The sequence below is a fragment of the Natrix helvetica genome (assembly GCF_964273705.1).
Source record: "Natrix helvetica genome assembly, chromosome: 1".
NCBI lineage: Eukaryota > Metazoa > Chordata > Lepidosauria > Squamata > Natricidae > Natrix > Natrix helvetica.
Genome location: NC_138548.1, coordinates 346,974,426 through 346,994,016, shown reverse-complemented (window position 1 = coordinate 346,994,016; position 19,591 = coordinate 346,974,426). Strand labels below are relative to the sequence as shown.

Sequence of the window (19,591 nt, the reverse complement as noted above, 5' to 3'; positions counted from 1 at the left end):
CTTGGGCTTATTATCAGGGAGGGCTTATTGTTTTGGGGCTGCTGGGCGGCGGCTCCCTTGTGAACTGGCTCCCGAAGAGCCGGGCACAGCCTCAGGGGCGAAGCAGCCATGAGGTAACCACGCTCAGGAGCAGCCGCCCTGCAAATCCCCTCTCCAGCCGGGCAGAGCGCCTTTCACTGATCTAGGGGGTATCCCTAAGGTGCCAAGCCATGTGGCATTCTGCCCGCCTCCTGGAAGACACTCTGTCCGGCAGCCGGCCCACCATAGAGAGCACTCCTAGAGCGGCCGATGCTGGAAGACTCGGCCCCGAGTTTTGGAGTTTGGAAGTTATGCTCGGAGCGGGGTGGTGGCGGGCAGCAGCGGCCAGCGGCGCTGGCCTGGGAGAGCTGCGCAAGGGCTTGGTGAGGCTGCGGGCAGAACAGGCGCTCGCGCAACCCCCCTCTCCAGCCAGGCAGAGCTCCATGCTCTGACCTAGGGGGTATCCCGAATGTGCCAAGCTGGGGGGCGGGTAGAGCACCACGTGGCTTGGCACCTTAGGGATACCCCCTAGGTCAGTGAATGGCGCTCTTCCCGGCTGGAGAGGGGATTTGCCGGGCGGCTGCTCGTGAGCATGGCTACCTCATGGCTGCTTCGCCCCTGAGGCTGTGCCCGGCTCTTCGGGAGCCAGTTCACAAGGGAGCAGCTGCTCGGCAACTCTCCCCTCTGGCCGGACAGAATGCCACTCCCCAACCTAGCGGTATCCCGAAGGCAGCAAGCAACGTGAGCGCTCCCCCCCCCGGCTCCTGCGACTTGGCGTTTTTGGGATAACGCTAGGTCAGTGGGCGGTGCTCTGCCTGGCCGGAGGGGGGGGTTGTCCAGAGGGTTTATTTTCGGGGGGTGGGCTTATATTTTTGCCCACCCGAAAAATGTGGCAAGGCTCTAGTTTCGGGACAGGTTGCATTTTCGAGGAAACACAATAATTAATGAGACGGCAAGGCTTATAAAGGTTATAAATGGGCTTTGTTCTCATAACTATCCCAACACAAAGCCATGTGATTTCATTTCTCTGTGAACCTAAAAAAATCACACAGTTGTGTTATTTTCTTTGTGGAACACAACTCCCCTGCGGTTAGAAAGGATTTGGGGTTTTCATTTTTCTTTTCTTTCTTTCTCTCCCTCCTCATCCTATCATTTAGTACAACTTTCTTTGAGGGGTGACCTATGTCAAAGTATTCTTGTGTCCGAACATGTCTGATCCAACCAAGAAAAGTCTTTAAAAGCTTACTGAAATCTTGATTTGGTTCTTTGTCCACCCCACAATGGAGACCTTAATGGTGTCCCCAGAAACATTCTCCTTTTGGCCTTGACTGCCATTGCAATCCTCAAAAATCAAGATTTTAGACGATGCCCTTTTCTCCTAAGTACACACAAGAGGCTGGATATGCATCTCTGAAAGTCCACAGTCTTAAAGACACAAGAACGCCGGGTATGAGATATATTTTGAGCAGGATCTTCGTTCAAGGACCAGATGTCCCATTTTTCCTCCCTGCCTTGTTACAAATTCAAAGACAGGCCAGCACATCAAAAACCAAACATGGGAAAGGAAGCTAGTTACAAATATTGAAAGTCAGACCCCGTCCCTCATTGGCCTTTCATACCGTTACTATTGCATCTAGCATGGGAGAAGAATGTTGGTGGTTGTGTTATTTTAATCCTTAACTTGTATGATTTGATCTTTGTATTTTGATTTTTCCTAATTTACTTAATTGTTTGTATGACATAAGAGGCCTCTATTAAAAAAATATTGCTGATTAACGTAGGCGTGGTGATTTCTTTGAAAAAAATCAGGCGCATCGTATCAAGAAGGTTGACAATAATGCGTTGCCCACAAATCAGGACATCTAAATTCATAATTTTAAATCCCGCAAACCACTAATATGAATTAGTGACGTGATGGGGTCCTTCAGGCACTTAGCTTGTCCGCCTATTGGCAGAGAGAAGCACCCGGGGGTCAACCCTAGCTTTGCTGTCCATTGCAGCTAGGAATCTCAAATACAGCCAAGAACGAATGTTTGTCTTATAGCCAGCCAGGGGTGCTAGATTGCCCCCCCTGCAAACTCTATCTCTTTGGAGCCCGGCCAAAGTTTCATGCGCCGCTCACTGAAGCGCCTGGACTCCCAGGGAGGGAGGGAGGGGATGGATCTACTAAACAGGCAGCCAAGCTAAGTGCCTGAAGGACCCCATCCCATCAGCGAGCAGGATTAATTGCTTTGGTGGGCTGTATCTGGCCCAGGGGGTGTAGTTTGAGGATCCCTGATTTAGTGCAATATAAAAAATGCAAAAAAATTTCTGTGGACTACCAAAATTTTCTCATGGACCACCAGTGATCGACAGATCACCAGTTGGCGACCGCTTGTCTAAACCTTGTGGCCATCGACTTATGGCTTTCAATACCACTCCGTAAATGAAACTGCTGTTCATAAACATGATCAACCACTTCATTGTTTATCCACACCTCCCTGAATCCAGGTGTCTATGTTTTGGGGTGAAGAAGGAATGTAGAGTGTGCACCATTTACAGTTTTCTATAGTTAGTCCTCAACTTAGAACAGTTCATTTGGTTACTGTTTGAAGTTATAGCCGGTGAAAAAAGTGACTTGTGACTGTTTTATACACTTACTAGCTGGATACCCGTGTTTCGCTACGAAACTGGCAGTTGGAACAGAGTTCTTTTCAGGTGGGGAGGGGGAGTAGAATGTCTAAACTCCCAGCCTGCAGGACAGATGAGTCACGCGCTGGCCATGCCCATGCCCGGTATAGCGAAGGGGTAGCATCAGAGCATGTTACTATAAGGCAACTGGCAGTTATAAGAAATACTGATGATGTGCTGGTCATTTCAAAAAATCCTTTCTTGGTGAGCACCTAGAAGCCAAGAGGAACATACATGCCAAATTTCAGGTTTGTAGGCTTCGAAGTTCTGGAGATTTCGTGATAGAGTTTAGCTTTTACATAGATGATGGTTCTAGCATCTCCATGGTCACATGATCAAAATTCAGACGCTTGGCAACTGACTTACACTTACGATGGTTGCAGCATCCTGGGGCCATGTGTATACCTTTTGCACCCTCCTGGCAAGCAAAGTCAATGTGGAAGCCAGATTCACCTAACAACTGTGTTACAAACCCAGCACCTGCAGCACCTCACTTAACAGTGGCGGCAAGAAAGGTGGTAAAACAGGGCAAAACTCACTTAACGTGTCTTGCTTAGCAACAAAAATGTTGGGTTCAAATTGAAGGCTGTAAGTCAAGGACTGCCTATAATGACAGATGTCATGTATTCCAACTCCATGCTTTCTAATCAATGACAGACAAGGGGATTCTCCTGATTGGTAGGTTTATTTGAATATTGGCCATTGACCAGTCACTTTGCAGAGGGTTCAATCTTGGGATGAGTCTTAGCATTAATATTCTATTTGGTGTCTGCATGCCATAAATCCTAAGTGCAGTGCAAACATAGCAGGTTTGTTTCTGGCCACAACTACCATCATGGAAAATAGGACTAAGAGTGACTAGCCCAGTCACCCAGCAAGCTGTAGTTATACAAGGTAAAGATTCCCCTCACACATATGTGCTAGTCGTTCCCAACTCTAGGGGGCGTTGCTTACCTCCATTTCAAAGCCGAAGAGCCAGTGCTATCCGAAGACATCTACGTGGTCATGTGGCCGGCATGACTAAATGCCGAAGGCTGTTACCTTCCCATCAAAGGTGGTTCCTATTTTTCTATTTGCATTTTTTCGTGCTTGCGAACTGCTAGGTTGGCAGAAGCTGGGACAAGTAACAGGAGCTCACTCCGTTACGCGGCACTAGGGATTCAAACCACCAAACTACCGAGCTTTCTGATCGACAAGCTCAGCATCTTAAGCACTGAGCCACCGACCCCTTAGTTACATAGGGTCACCTATTTTTTGCTTGTTGGCATAATTGCTGTCCAATTAATCAGATTTAGAACATTTATTGTTCTAGTATTTGTTTCTGGGCTGGTTTCCCCCCCCCCCCTTGAAATTATTGATATTTTTTCTGGAAGCGAAGAGTAACTTTATATCTCCTTTGATACGTGAAGTGGTTAAAAGGAGGGAGGGAAGGAAAGAAAGGAGGAAGAGGAAGAAGAAAGCAGATATAATGATCATGATATGATTGGGCTCTGCATATTGTGTGAACCTAGAAAATTGTTCAACTCTACTCAAAAGCTTCCTCTTAGCTTCCTCTTCAAATTTTCTAGATCATTTTTCCTATTTCTGCAATTTTCCCATTAGCATCCCAATTGCTGCTATGCACATGGTTCTCTCTGCCAGTCCCTCCAAGGAGTTCAGAGGAAGAAAAACTCTGGAATTCTTCGCAGCATATTCCCAGCTTTGGGATGAGGGGAATTTCAATTCCCAGCATTCTGAGCAATGCCCATGCTGGCTCAGGTATCACGGAAGTCGAAGTCCAGACATCTAGCAGGTTTTTAAAAAATTAATTAAACACACTCATGTGGCCGCCCAATTTATATGTGGTGACTCCAGGTGACTGTTGTGGCCCACCAGCGGCCAACGAGGAGGTTGGGGAGGAATATGGGCCTCCTCCCAAATGGGAGCAACAAAAACAGACCGTAAAGTGGGTGTGTGGGGTCTCTTAACAATGCTTCGAGCTCTAAGCACATAGTGCTTATAATCAGTATCCTGAATAACTGGAAGTGTCTTTCCTATACTCTTCTCGGCTGTCCTTAGCACTCTCTGTATGGACTTTCTATCTGAGGCACTGCTGCCACCAAACCAAACGGTGTGTTTGCTCACAATCGTGCCTCTGTAAAAACTGGCCAGGACGGAAGGAGAAAGATGTGTTCTCCTCAAACGCCGCAAGAAACGAAGGCGCGGGTTTGCATGCTTCACTAAGGATGACATTTGGAGAGGCCACTTCAGTTTCTTCTGCAGTTGCAACATTCAAGGGCAGGTCATGTAGAGTCCTTCTAGAGGATGGGCTCTGCAAGGAGCTATGGAGAGAAAGCCATTTTGGGGAGGGTTAGCACAATGATCTGTCCCTCATCATATCGGCTTGACCATGGGCCAGTCCTGGAGGCTGGGGAAGGCTCGGACAAGGGCTCTGCGTTGAAAGCAGAAGTGGGGCCAAGGCCGTCTGGCCATTCTCAGCTGCCTTCAGAGCTAGATAGCAGTGAGGCAGAAGAACAGTAGGAGCCTGTTCCCAGTGTGCACATGCGCAGAGCTGCCAGAAGAACAGCTAAGAAATCAGGGTAAAGTCACAAGTGGAAGGTGATTGGCCCCTCCCATAGGAAATAAAAGAGGAGCGAAAGGTGAGTGGGCTTTGCAGGAAACAATTTGTTCATCCGTTCGTTTCAGGAGTGTGAAGATCTGTCCGTGAATCTCAGAGACTCTGCGCCAAGTCTTTCCTTGCACTGCACCGCGTTTGGAAAATATTTACCTGGCAGCTTTCCAAGATAGATAAGGTCTGTGGTTATAAATTCACCTTTGAAATACTGTTTACCAGGCCTTGCTGAATGTGAATAAGAGGAATTCACATTCGTTTAATAAAAGGGGTTTTGTCAGGACCAGGAATTTGCTTCGTGCTTTTTGGGAAAGCCTAGATCAGAACAATGGCTTACAAAATTAGGATAGGAAGAAAATGCTGAATAAGCCTAAACATTTTTTCCCAGTGGGGGGAAAATGGTCGTTAAAGCAAATCTCGCTTCCTGCAATGACTTTGTTTGTGGGACCTCAGCTGGGATGGTTGCAAACGGGGATCCCGTGACCCGGGGACAGAGCAATGGTCATAAATAAACGCCGGTTGGTGAACACTCCGAATTTTTGATCACGTAACCATGGGGGATGCTGCAACCGGGATTGAGTCACTTTTTTTCAGTGAAGCTGTAACTTTGAACGGTCCCTCAATAAATGGTGGTTCCCTGTACAGGAGTGGGCACAAAGGATGCCAATGAGGCCATCTCATACCTGAGGGAAAGCTAAAAAGAAAGGACAGCCCTCGAAGAAGCCCACCCACTTTTTAAAGTTCTCCCAAGGAACTTTTTATAGGAACGCATGGCACAACATAGGAGAACAAATCCTGAATCGGGATTAGATTCAACAGTCCACCTGCATTTCAAAGACAAAAGGCCACACTTTTGAAGTCAGCAAAGTCCACATTTTGGACAGAGAGGACCGCTGGTTTGAAAGAGGGGTCCAAGACCCCATTTATGTCAAAACTGAACAGCCCTCTCCTAACAGAGGGGGAGGGATATGACATCATCTATCTCCAGTTTACAACACAGTCCTTTCAACAGTTCCAAGAAGGCTCCACACCCATTTGCACCACTCCGGTGACCCTGAGGACACAGATAAACCACCAGGTGACCTTAACGACCCTCTAGGAGGAGGCAAATGACCAGCTGTCCGAAAGGAGTATAAATCCTTCCATTCCGCACCTTCCAGTCAGAGGAGAAGAAGCTTCTTGGATGAGAAGCAAAATTGTCTTCAAAGAAAAACCAGAAAGTTCAGTTGCCTCTTGGAAAAAAAGCACCTTTGGGACAATCATGACCTGAATGGATGACTGAGAATCTCTATAGATTTGTTCTTACAACAAATTATGAGTACTTTATATGTATTTCCAGAGGCATCTCCCTGGTTGAACCCAAACTCAAGATAGTTGTATGGTGGGATGAGCTTCAGGCTGTTGCAGGATCCAATCTGGGTCAGCCATCGGGACCAATGTTTAGCCTTCCAAACTCTTGCTGGAGCCCATCCCAAGGGAAGAAGGATGGGCTCCAGCGTCAGTCCGAAAGCTTAGAAGGCAGAATCTCTAGTCCCAGGGACTGGCCCAGATTGGATCCTGCAACATTATCCTGGGACACGGATACAGGTATTCCTTGACTTACAACAGACCATTTAGTGTCCATTCAAAGCTAAAAAGGCACTGAAAAAAAATTACTTGGGATCGTTTCTCACTTATGACCACTGCAGCATCCCCACGTTCACATGATCAGAATACAGATGCTTGGCAACGGACTCCTATTTATGACGGCTGCAGTGTCCCGGGGTCATGTAATATCCCCTTTTGCAACCTTCTGACAAGCAAAGTCAATGGGGAAGCACGACTCCCTTGACAACCATGTTACTCACTTAATGACTGCAAGTGATTGAGTTGACAAATGTGGCACTTTGGAGCCTGGGCGTGGCTTAGCCGTGTAGCTCTGAATCTGTGCAAAAGCTGCAAACTAATCTGCTGTCTGAAACTGAAACGAAAAACTGTTCTTTCCTCTGCAAGAAAGGTCGTAAAATGGCACAAAATTCCCTTAATGAACGTCTCACTTAGCAGCTGGAAATTTTGGGCTCAATTGTGGTTGTAAGTCGAGGACTACCTGCAAATTGTGAACTTTGTAATGTCTGAGATGCCAGTGAGAACGTTGAGCGTCCACAGTTCTACGGCCATAACATTGTTTTTAAGGAAAGATAATTTAGTTTGAACACATCTCTGTCAGAGTAGAGATATTCATGAGCTGGAATAGGGCTTAGTAACAAGGTCAGCCAATGGGAGCTGAAACACTTTGGAGCCTGGGTGTAGCTTAGCTGTGTAGCTCTGAATCTGTGCAAAAGCTGCAAACTAATCTGCTCTCTGAAACTGAAACGAAAAACTGTTCTTTCCTTGCCTGTGTGTTTGTACTTTCTACCATGTTGGAAGACCCAGCCATTGGTATTGTATATGTCTCATGTGTTATGACATATATAAAGAAGTTAATGAATCTTGTTGAATCAGTTACCTGTGTGTGCTTTCTGGATTTGATTTCTGCAACAAACTCTGACCATCTCGATCTGTCTTAAGTTTGCAGTTTAGGTTTATTTCAATGCTAAGATCAAGCCTGTTGCAAGATGAGAAACATTTTTATTACAGGAAAAGGATACCCTTCCTTCCCCCTAAAAAGACAAAAACAACCTTGCCAAGTGCACAAGAATTTAAAAAAAAACACCAAATGCCTCTTTCCTAAACTACAGAAGTCTTTGGTTGATATTCTGGTTGGCTTCTGTGGCAGCAGTTCCCCTGTAAGGAGTAGCTTATTTTTCATTTTGGCATATTAAAAAGCAGATTTTCCCAGATTGAGTCGGTAGAGGTGGCAAAGGTGAGCAAACGTGCTGCTAAGAAGTCAGATAATGAAGCCGGGATGAACAGAAACGGGATGGAAGTTAAGAATTGCCTTTCTTTTCTTTTCTTTTCTTTAATTGCAAAGTGCTTTAAGTTGACCCATCTTGAGAAAACAAGGTAGATCCGACGGTTTACGGCAAATATCCTTTTTTGAGAGGGGATCCATTTTTTTTGATCTCCTGTTATTTTTCTGCTAGCAGGCAATTTGTATTTGGCATTTGAACAGATTCCTCCGAAAAGTTATTATCCTGGGAGATCTTATTTTCAGGGAAACAGGGTAGTAGAATGAGAATTTCATTTTTCCAAAGGGAAATAGTACCTCCCCAGCTTTCGGTTAAGCAAAGTGCCTTATCTTGCTGGGATGCAGTGTGCAAACACATCTGTACACATCTGGGTGTTTCTTAGTAAATACCACCATGCTGCTTTACAGGTTTACGGATGGACTTTTTAAAAAAAAATGGTTTCAGTTTCTATGCAAGAAATCAGGGCTACTGAGCATCCTTAAAAAATATTTAAAAAACAGCAACTCTCATCCTTTTATCACGTGGAAAGAACCCTTAGACCCGTGATGGTGAACCTTGATACACGTGCCCAAAGTGGCACGCACAGCTATGTCGCCTGGCACGCATGGGATCACCCATTCCTCTTTCGGGTTTCTGGCACGCATGCACACGCGGCGATCAGCTGGTCTTTGTGCATGCAGCAGTGCCAGAAACTGGAAGAGCTGGTCTTCCGTTTTCCAGCATGAACATGCGCGCCGCCCAGTTGATCATCGTGCACGCATGCTGGCAGGCCTGCATGTGTGCAGCGGAAATCAGAAGTTAATTTTCCGGCTGGCAGATACCTGCTGGGCAGGTCCTCTTCCAGGTTGTGACCCAGACGAGCGCCAACGCACTCCCTTTTTGGCACTGAGTGCCGAAAAGATTCGCCATCGCTGCCTTAGAAAAAGAAAACACTGTTCAACAAATGTATGGGAGTATAAGCTTTTGGAGGCGGGTAGGCGGTTTGCCATCGTGGTTAGAAGAGGGTCTGTGGCATCGTTTGACTCGGGAGGGCATGGGACAATTTGCCGCAGCCGCGGGACAATTTAACAATTCTACTTCATTATTTAACAATAAGTAAGTCGTTTTGATTTTTGCCACTCACATTTCATTCCTCTCCCTCCTTTTGCACCCTTTCTTTTAAAGATTCGATCCCACGGTTTCTTTGGATATTAGTGTCAATCTTGTCCCATACAGAGATGGCCGTGGCGAGTGGATTGTGGCGAATTGTCATAGACAACCCCCCCCCCCCCAATATGGATTTGGTCTCAAAACCACCAGACATGCTAATTGCCTTTTCTTTCCTAGAGTAGCTTCACTCTCCGTCTGCAAAAACACGCGATGTAGAACCAAGGATAATGCTGCAGGAACCTTCTGCGACCAACAAAGCAACACGTTTGCCTTCCCAAGATGCCACAAGTCTTTCTCAACCTTGGCATGTTTTAAGATGTGCAGACTTCCATTCCCAGAATTCCCCATGGCTGGCTGGGGAATTCTGGGAACGGACGTCCGCACAATTTAAAGCTGCCAAGGTTGAGAAATGCTATGCCAGGCGGCCTCTTTTAAAGAGGAGCGAAGTTAAATCAGAAGGAGCACTCAATCGTGGGTCTTCCTTATTTGCGTATAAAGTGCAAGAAGCTTTTTTTTAAAAAAGTCAAAAAGCGATTGCTAAAAGAGTAAAAAATCCTCTCCTTTTTTTTTACCCCCCCACTAGTCTCAGCCCGGTGTTGGGAGGCGAAAACAGAGGGTGAAAAGTGAAGAGGATGGAAAATCTTTCCTTCCTGGTTGCTTTTGGTGTTAACGTTCAAGCAAACATCCACGCTTTAAATACAGACAAAGCAGATGGGGAACGGCCTCATCAATTCGAATGAAAGCCCCATTCACCTTTCTGCAATTTAGAACTGGTGTGGGGGGTCCCCCCCCATTTAATTCTTCATCTTTGAACACCATGCTTGCTTCTTCATCCGCCATCTCGCTCAAGGGCTCGAAATGGACAGAGAGAAAGCAGAAGTTGTCCCTCTTTCAAAGCGTATCCTGTTCTTGGAAAATTGTCCCATATTGTACACGAACTTAGGGAAAAGATTTGAAGAGCCCCAAATCTCAAATCCGGAGACGCAATTCTGGGAGCTGCCTCCCCATCTTTGCTTCTTCTGGGTTTTGACCACCGTTGACACCCCCCCCCCCCCGAAGCAGCTGCTTGTTCACACAACAGCCTTCTCCTTGTTGTGAGGCACGGACCATTTGGTACAATGAGAATTGGCTGGCGCCAAGCTGACCTTGGCAATATTCGGCTGTTTTATGAATTTGTGGCCCAAGTCAAGTGACGTACAGATTGTTCTCCCTTTCACATCTTCTGCAGGACTTGCAAAAAATGAAGACTCCAGGAGTGGGGACTCTGTACCAGTGGTCGGATCCTACCGTTTAACAACCGGTTGGGAAGATCACGCGCTTCGCCCGAACCGGTCGAATCCCACCCCTGCTCTACACCAAAGGTCTATTGCGTTGATCTCCAGGATCTTACTGATCTTCTCCAGATGGTCACCAGGTAGCAATTCACAGCATGATCCATTCCCACAAATGCTTGTTTGGCATGTTCTCAGCAAGGCAATGATTTCCAAAGAAACGGGACTGATAAATTTAGGAGTCTGTCTCCTTTCAAGGTGTCAAAGGTCGCTCACCCTATTCCGTCTGAGGGGTTTCCTTTGCACGTACCCACGCTTTACCCTACTCAATATCTGCTTCCTTCTCATTGAAGGAAGGTTTACCCTGTGCAAATTTTCAGTAGTCCACGTGCGTCCATCAGGGATCTTATTTTTTAAAAAAAAATTCTTTTCAGTCACTGATGGGACCCGTTTTCTGAGAATTCTCAGGCATTAGGAACGGCAGGCAACGCACCGAAAATCTGCCTCTTTCGCCGCGCTATAACTGCAGCCCGCACAGGCTACGTGGTACCAGGCGTCGCAGCCATCACACTGGACCCACTCCACTATCTCGTCTTGGGGAAGGCGGCACCGGGGAGCTGCACATGGCTGCAGGGAAGACAAAGTCTGGGAGAAAACTTGGCCAGCGCTTCCCAGAGGATTCTTCCGAGGCCGGCCACGTCGCTTCCTGGAAAGAACCAAAACAGAGATAACACATTTGTAACACATCATAATCACACCCAGGCGCATTCCTGAGATGGTGTCAGACCTGCCCCAACTTAGATCCTTAGGAAAGAAAGGCCCTCGACTACCATTTGGTTGAAGTGATAGGTTCTTTTATTAAAGACAAGTGGTTGCGGCGAAGGTAAGGCTAGATCTGAGTATTCCCATGCAAAAGGCTATTATTTTCCCCTTTCCTTGGCCCTCCTCCCTTGACCAGTTCAACCGTGTCCAATAGCATCTTGATTGGATGTTTTGGGAAACGCTCTGAAACTGGGCACTTCTCTCAGTGGTTTCACATTCAGTTCCCATTCCTAGGCATCCTTGGCGGTGGATTGGGCTGAAAGAGAGAGTGAGTGGCCCAAAGTCACCCAATTGGCTTTCTTGCCTAAGGCAGGACTAAAACTCATTCCTGATTTCTAGCCTGGTGCCTTAACCACTACATCAAATTGGCTCTCAGACAGAAGTATTTTGTTAAGAGAAGTGAAAAAACAGAAGGGATTCCCTGTCTAGTTGGGTCCGATTCCAGGACAAGATGTTCATCTCTGTTTCTTGGCCGAGGGAGCCAAGCATTGTCCAAAAACATTTTCTGCGGTCACCTGACTAGCATGGCTGTACACCAAAGGCACACAGAACACTGTTACCTTCCCACTGAAGTGGTATCTATTTATCTACTTGCATTTGCATGCGTTCAAACTGTTAGCTGGGCAGGTGCTGAGGCATGGCGAAATTCAATTTTTTTTACTATCGGTTCTGTGGAGGTAGCTTGGTGGGCATGGCAGGGGAAGGATACTGCAAAATCTCCATTCCCTCCTCACTCCTGGGGGAAGGATACTGCAAAATCCCCTTTCCCTTCCCACTCCTGGGGGAAGGATACTGCAAAAATCTCCATTCCCTCCTCACTCCTGGGGGAAGGATACTGCAAAAATTTCCATTCCCTCCCCACTCCTGGGGGAAGGATACTGCAAAATCTCCATTCCCTTCCCACTCCTGGGGGAAAGATACTGCAAAAATCTCCATTCCCTCCACACTCCTGGGGGAAGGATACTGAAAAAATCCCCTTTCCCTCCCCATTCCTGGGGGAAGGATACTGCAAAAATCTCCATTCCCTCCTCACTCCTGGGGAAAGGATACTGCAAAAATTTCCATTCCCTCCCCACTCCTGGGGGAAGGATACTGCAAAAATCTCCATCCCCTCCCCACTCCTGCGGAAAGGATATTGCAAAATCCCCTTTCCCTCCCCACTCCTGGGGGAAGGATACTGCAAAAATCTCCATCCCCTCCCCACTCCTGGGGAAAGGATATTGCAAAATCTCCTTTCCCTCCTCACTCCTGGGGGAAGGATACTGAAAAATCCCCTTTCCCTCCCCACTCCTGGGGGAAGGATACTGCAAAATCTCCATTCCCTCCCCACTCCTGGGGGAAGGATACTGCAAAAATTTCCATTCCCTTCCCACTCCTGGGGGAAGGATACTGCAAAAATCTCCATCCCCTCCCCACTCCTGGGGAAAGGATATTGCAAAATCCCCTTTCCCTCCCCACACCTGGGGGAAAGATATTGCAAAATCCCCTTTCCCTCCCCACTCCTAGGGAAAGGATACTGCAAAATCTCCATTCCCACCCCACTCTTGGGGAAAGGATACTGCAAAATCTCCTTTTCCTCCTCACTCCTGGGGGAAGGATATTGAAAAATCCCCTTTCCCTCCCCACTCCTGGGGGAAGGATACTGCAAAAATCTCCATTCCCTCCTCACTCCTGGGGGAAGGATACTGCAAAATCCCCATTCCCTCCCCACTCCCGGGGAAAGGATACTGCAAAATCTCCATTCACACACCACTCTGGGGCCAGCTAGAGGTGGTATTTGCTAGTTCTCTGTACTACTAAAAATTTCCTCTCCCGGTTCTCCAGAACCTGTCATAACCTGCTAAATTTCACCTGTGAGCTGGGGCAAGGAACGGAAGCTCACCCCTTTGCAGGAGAATGGTCCCAAACCCAGATTGTCAGCTTTTCAGCTGACAAGCTCAGTGTCTTTGCATTTATATTGCATATAAATCCAATAAAACTCCAACTCCAACTCAAACTTTAACTGTGCCCCTTTAAGAAAAATAACGTTGCATATAACATAGAACTTAAAGGGACTCACCCAGTCGGCGTGATGTGAAGCTTTGGTTCTACATCTTCCTTGATGTTGTTGCTCCCTTCTTGCACTCTTTGCTGGAGCCTCAAATTGCTACTCTGGCAACACCGGTAAGTCCCCAAGCGCTGCTCCTTATCTGGGGGTGGCTGTTCCTCTTCCAGGCGTGCGATTTCATCCTCTAGTTCAGGAAGCACCGTGTGAGCTGACTTACGGCGGTTGCGGGATGGTTTCGGCTGGGCGGGAGGATCCGTTAATCGACTCCGACTCAAAGAGAAAGTAAAGGGCTGGGGCTTCAGCTTGCTAAGGCTGCCGATGGAGCTGAGGATGAGGGTGGCTTTGGGGCGGCACGAGAGGGAGGTGGGCGAATGACGGGATAGGGGACGGATGCGATGGTTGTCGGAAGGCAACACCGGCCGAAAGCCAGAGGAAGAAGCCCACGGGGCTTTGGGTTCGGTGATAGCTGCAAAGTCTTGCGGACGGACGCGGACTTTCTGGAAGAGGAAATAAAACTCGGAGTCGCCGTGCGGCGGTGGCAACACACAACCCTCAGGCACCGGACTGGGATGGCCGAAAGTCAGAAGGTCTCCGTCGTTCAGATCGACCCGTTGGCCATGGGACATGCGGAGAGCGTTGATGTATGTGCCTGAAAGGATAATTACACGTGGAGGAAAAATGTTACGTGTAGTCTAATCCTCAAGGTATGACCAGCCGCTAAACAATTGGTTGAAGTCACAACAGACCCCCAAAATGTACTTATGATCCAGATGTGAAGTTCTGATGGGCAGTTCTCTCCCCCCCCCCCCCCATGATCATATTTTGGGCACATGTATGGCCGTTTGCAGCATCCCACATTGGATGACATGACCCTGATTGATGACGGTTTTCTGTCAGAAACCGGCATTTATTTCCAGTTTCTGGCAAAAAAACACCCACTGCAGACAATAGATTCAGCATTCACTTAAGAATTATTGCCCCACCAAAAAAGTAAAATCAGGCCAAGCCTGTGATAACCTGCTTAAGGACAGGTATGACTTACAATCATAATTCTGAGCTCAAGTATGGTTGTTAAGTCAAGGACTATAATGAGCCACGGTGGTGCAGTGGTTAGAATGTAGTACTGCAGGCTACTTCAGCTGACTGCTAGCTGCAGTTCAGCAGTTCAAATCTCACCAGGCTCAAGGCTGACTCAGCCTTCCATCCTTCCAAGGTGGGCAAAATAAGGACCCAGATTATTGGGGGCAATAGGCTGACTCTGTAAACTGCTTAGAGAGGGCTGGAAAGCACTGGGAAGCGGTATATAAGTCTAGGTGCTATTGCTACCTGTATAGGTAGTCCTCGACTTACAACAGTTCACTTAGTGACCATTTGAAGTTACAACGGCACTGAAAAAACAATTTATGACCATTTTTCGCACTTACGACCGTTGCGACATCCCCCCGGTCACGTGATTTACATTCGAATGCTTGGCAATTGACTCGCATTTATGACGGTCGCAGTGTCCCAGGGTCACACAAACACCTTTCGCAACCTTCTGATCAGTCTATGGGGAAGCCAGATTTATTTAACAACCGTGTCACTAACGGAGCAATTCCAGTGATTCACTTAACAACGGTGGCCAGAAAGGTTGTAAAATGGGACAAAACATCTATCTCACATAGCATAGAAATTTTGGGCTCAATTATGGTCATAACCCCCGAAATAAGCCTTATTTCGGGGGTCAACTTGGCCTTATTTTGGGGGAGGTCTTATTATTTTTGGGGAGGTGGCGAGCGTGGTCACCTCATGGCTGCTGCTGTGTTGCAATATTTTCGGGGAGGGCTTATTTTGGGGGGTGGACTTATTGTAGTGCATGCGCTCAAAAGCCTGATTGGGCTTATTATCCAGGGAAAGTCTTATTTTCAGAGAAACAGGGTGCCTGTATTGTAGTGTGTTTAATATCAGGCCTTTTGGAATGTGTATTTCTCCTTCAGAAATGAACTTGAGTTTTAAAGTAGAAGGTTGACGCCCCTTATATAAATATCACCTGTACTGGTCTATGCAATTATTCAACTTCTGAGTTGTGGGTTTTGTTTTGAAGTCCTCAAAATAAATGAACAAATAAAAGCAATTCTTAACCCTCAAAAATCCAGCCATGCTCAAATTCAACACATTTAGGAAGAAGTGTCTGAACTCTTTGGTATAGTGGTTAAGGCACCGGACTTAGAAACCAAGAGATCCTGAGTTGGACCAATCACTCTCTCAGCCCAACCCACCTCACAGGGTTGTTGTTGTTGTGGGAAAATAGGAGGCGCAAAGAGTATTATGTGTGCTGGCCCCCTTGAGCTATTTATAAAAATAATGGTGGGATGTAAATAAACAATTAGGCCAGGATTTAGCAGTGCAATACAGGTAATCCTCTACTTATGACCACAATTGAGCCCAAAATTTATGTTACTAAGCGAGAGATTTATTAAGTGAATTTAGCCCCATTTTATGACCTTCCTTGCCACAGCAAGTGAATCGCTACTATTGTTAAATTAGCAAACACAACTGCAAAAAGCTTCCCCATTGACTTTGCTTGTCGCAAAAAGTGATCCCATGACCCTGGGACAACACAACCGTCATAACTATGCGTCAGTTGCCAGGCGTCTGAATTTTGATCACGTGGCCACGGGGACGCTGCAAGGGTCGTAAGTGTGAAAAAGTCACACTTTTCAGTGCTGTTGTAACTTTGACCACTAAACATTCATTTAGTGAACTGTGAACACTTCACTAAATGAACAGTTGTCAGTCAAAGGCTATTTGTGTTCCCAAGAACTCACCATAACTGCTGCAGTCCACCAGGCCAACTCGCCACTCCCCAGCCATGCTGTCGGCATCCCGTTCTGCATGTATCTCCGCATGGACCCGGGAGATCAAAGCCGGGTTCTGGTCGGACACCAGAATGACATCACAAACTTCATCTCGGCGACCCAGACGATAAACGCAGCTGGGCTTGGCAGGTCGGAAAGTGTAGAGATCCCGGTTTGGCAAATCCCCAGAAGAGGCCGGGCCCATCCGGAGCAGCTGGAAGCAGGGCAGAGCTTCAGAAAGCATGGCTAGAGCTCCTTCAAGCCAAAGACGAGGTCAGGTGACAAACAGGTGGGGCAGGGGTTCAATCACTCCACCTGCAAGCCGGCAAGTTGACTTCCAGCTGTGGCAGCTGCAAACTTTTTTTTAATGGAAAAGCAGAAATAGCAGGTGCAAGAGAAGAGGGTCAATTGCAAACTGAGATGGCTGCCAAAAATTGGCCACATGCCCCAAATCACAGGCTGTCGTGCAATGACAGGTTCATCTCTACCTGAAGATGGGTGGGTCCTTCCATCAGCTTCCTGGATTAAACCCAGTTGATTTAACTACAAAGAAAAAAAAATAAGGCTCCTTCAGTCATGCAACCGGTTTCATCTCCTCATGACACGCGTTGCAAAGACGGCTTCAGACGTTTTAAGGGCAATTATTTCCTCAAGAGCAATTTCGAGTCAGACTGACTCCTGACCCGCATTGCGGGTGCAAACACCCGTGTCTGCCACTCGCCATGGGAATTCTTGCATGAAGTCTTTCCCCCCCCCCCTCCTTCCCTTCTGCAGGAAGGTTCCAGGCTTCCACTGCAGGGACAATAAATAACTCGCGATCCTTTAAAACTACCCCGCAGGTCCCGTGGAAGTTCGTGGAAAATCAGCCCCGCTGGGTCTTTTCGAGCATCCTCGGGAGAGGGAGGATGCAGATGTCGATGGACCGGATCGAAACCGGCTCGGCTTTTCTCAGCAGGCTGAGGATCCTTGGAATGAATTCGAATTTATATCAGCGGCCACAAAAAAAGTTGCAGGTTTCTTGTCCGTCGGTCTCTCCGATTTTTGCCCGGCAGCGAAGTCGACCGCCCTTCCTTTGCAAGCGTTCTGGAACATCCACGCCCAGGCAACGCGGTTCGGTTCTAGAACCCTGGCGATGTCGTAGCAATGAGAGATCTTGGGCAGAGTGGGAGGGGGGGGCGGGAGGGTTCTCGAATCGCCGTCTCCTTGGCGACGCCTCGAATCGCCCGAAAGGAAGGAGCTCCCGTCCGCTTCGCTTCTGGCCTCCTTGTCAAAGCCGCTCCCCGGGCTCCGAGCGGCGCGCGCTGCCTTCCGATTGGCCCGGCTGGAGCGAGGGGAAGGAGGAGCGGCCGTGGCCTCCGACGCCGATTGGCCGCTCGATGAGAAAGCCTTGCTATCCCGTTGGTTGGAAAGGCTGGAGGGCGGGTCGGCGTGCATAAAGCGCGCGCGAGGCCCGACGCAGGGCTGGGGCGGAGGAAGGCCCTGAGTGGTTGGGATCGTTAGGGTGGGCCTTCGGCATCGTTGGCGCGTTCGGCCAGCGGAAGGCGATTGGGTGGCGGGAGGAGGAAAGAGGGGAGGGAGGGGGGAGGAGCGATAACTATTGGCGGGATGGGCCGCTTTGGCCCCGCCTTCCGAGCTTCGCTTTCTAGCTAGAAAGTTGCCAAGTAACAGGAATCCTCGACTTACTTCGTTTAGTGACCGTTCAAAGTTAGAACTGCGCTGAAAAAGATGACCCAAAAGTGTTTTTTTTTCCCAAGAGGCAACTGGACTGTCTGGTTTTTCTTTGAAGACGTTTCGCTTCAAAGAAGCTTAAATAAGCTTCTTCTTGGAGTCTTAAAAGAAAAACCCAAGAAAGTCCAGTTGCCTCTTGAAAAAAAAGCACCTTTGGGTCCCAAGTCACTTTTTTCAGAGCCATTCTAACTTTGAACTCTTGCTGAATGCACTGTTGTAAGTCGAGGACTACCTGTCTTCAGTTTTGACAAGGATGCTTGTCAGTTCTGTAAAGATTATGAGTCCTCCAGGTCATGGACGTCTGCGACCCACCACATGTTTATTGGACCCGTGTCCCTCCTGGCTTGTACTGGCATCCTGGGAGGTTACACGTGACTGGCTCCTGGTCCTAGTGAACACTTCGTTGGGTGAGGGGTCTCTACCAGCCGCCTTGAAAGAGGCGGTGGTGAGACCCCTGCTCAAGAAGTCTTCCCTGGACCCGACGGACCTAGTCAATTATCGTCCAGTCTCCAACCTTCCTTTTTTAGCGAAGGTTGTAGAGAGTGTGGTGGCACAGCAGTTCCCACGCCACCTGGAGGAAAATGATTATCTAGACCCGCGCCAGTCCGGCTTCCGACCCGGGCACAGCACGGAGACGGCCTTGGTCGCATTGGTGGATGATCTCTGGCGGGCCAGAGATAGGGGTTGTTCCTCTATCCTGGTCCTATTAGACCTCTCGGCGGCTTTCGATACCATCGACCATGGTATCCTGTTGCACCGGCTGGAGGGGCTGGGAGTCAGGGGCACCGTGTTACGGTGGTTTGGCTCCTACCTCACTGACCGGACGCAACGTGTGTTGGCAGGGGAGCAGAGATCGACCCGGAGGCCTCTCACATGTGGAGTGCCACGGGGTTCGGTACTCTCGCCTCTCCTGTTCAACACATACATGAAACCGCTGGGCGAGATCATCCGTGGTTTTGGGGTGGGATATCATCTGTATGCTGATGACACTCAGCTATACATCTCCACCCCAAACCACCCCAATGAGGCCATCGAAGTGATGTCCCGGTGTTTGGAGGCCGTACGGATCTGGATGGATGGCAACCGACTGAAACTCAACCCTTCCAAGACGGAGTGGCTGTGGCTTCCGGCGCCCCGGTTCAACCAGGTGTGTCCTTCTCTGGCCATTGGGGGCGTGCAACTAGCCCCTATGGAACAGGTGCGCAATTTGGGCGTCCTCCTGGATGCCCGGCTGTCCATGGATGACCATGTAACAGCCGTGGCAAGGGGGGCGTTCCATCAGGTTCGCCTGATGCGCCAATTGCGCCCCTTATTGGACCGGGATGCCCTACGCACAGTCACCCATGCGCTGGTGACGTCTCGCCTGGACTACTGCAATGCTCTCTACATGGGGCTTCCTTTGAGATGCACTCGGAGACTACAGTTGGTCCAGAACGCGGCCGCGCGGGTGATTATGGGGAGGACTAGATTCTCCCCTGTAACACCTCTCCTGCGCGAGCTGCACTGGCTTCCTGTGGTCTTCCGAGTGCGTTTCAAGGTCTTGATTATGA

The 19,591-nt window shown here is 48.4% G+C and overlaps 1 protein-coding gene across 1 annotated transcript; it reads right to left on the bottom strand.

The window, feature by feature from the left end:
* Window positions 1-8,653: 8,653 nt before the first annotated feature.
* Window positions 8,654-17,621, bottom strand: TCF19 (transcription factor 19). Its single transcript, XM_081961338.1, has 4 exons — window positions 16,284-17,621; window positions 13,489-14,125; window positions 9,338-11,313; window positions 8,654-9,305 (listed from the first exon to the last, which is right to left on the bottom strand). The coding sequence occupies exons 1-3, from the start codon at window positions 16,555-16,557 to the stop codon at window positions 11,079-11,081; spliced, it is 1,146 nt and encodes a 381-aa protein (XP_081817464.1). The 5' UTR covers window positions 16,558-17,621; the 3' UTR covers window positions 8,654-9,305; window positions 9,338-11,078.
* Between the last annotated feature and the right edge of the window lie 1,970 nt (window positions 17,622-19,591).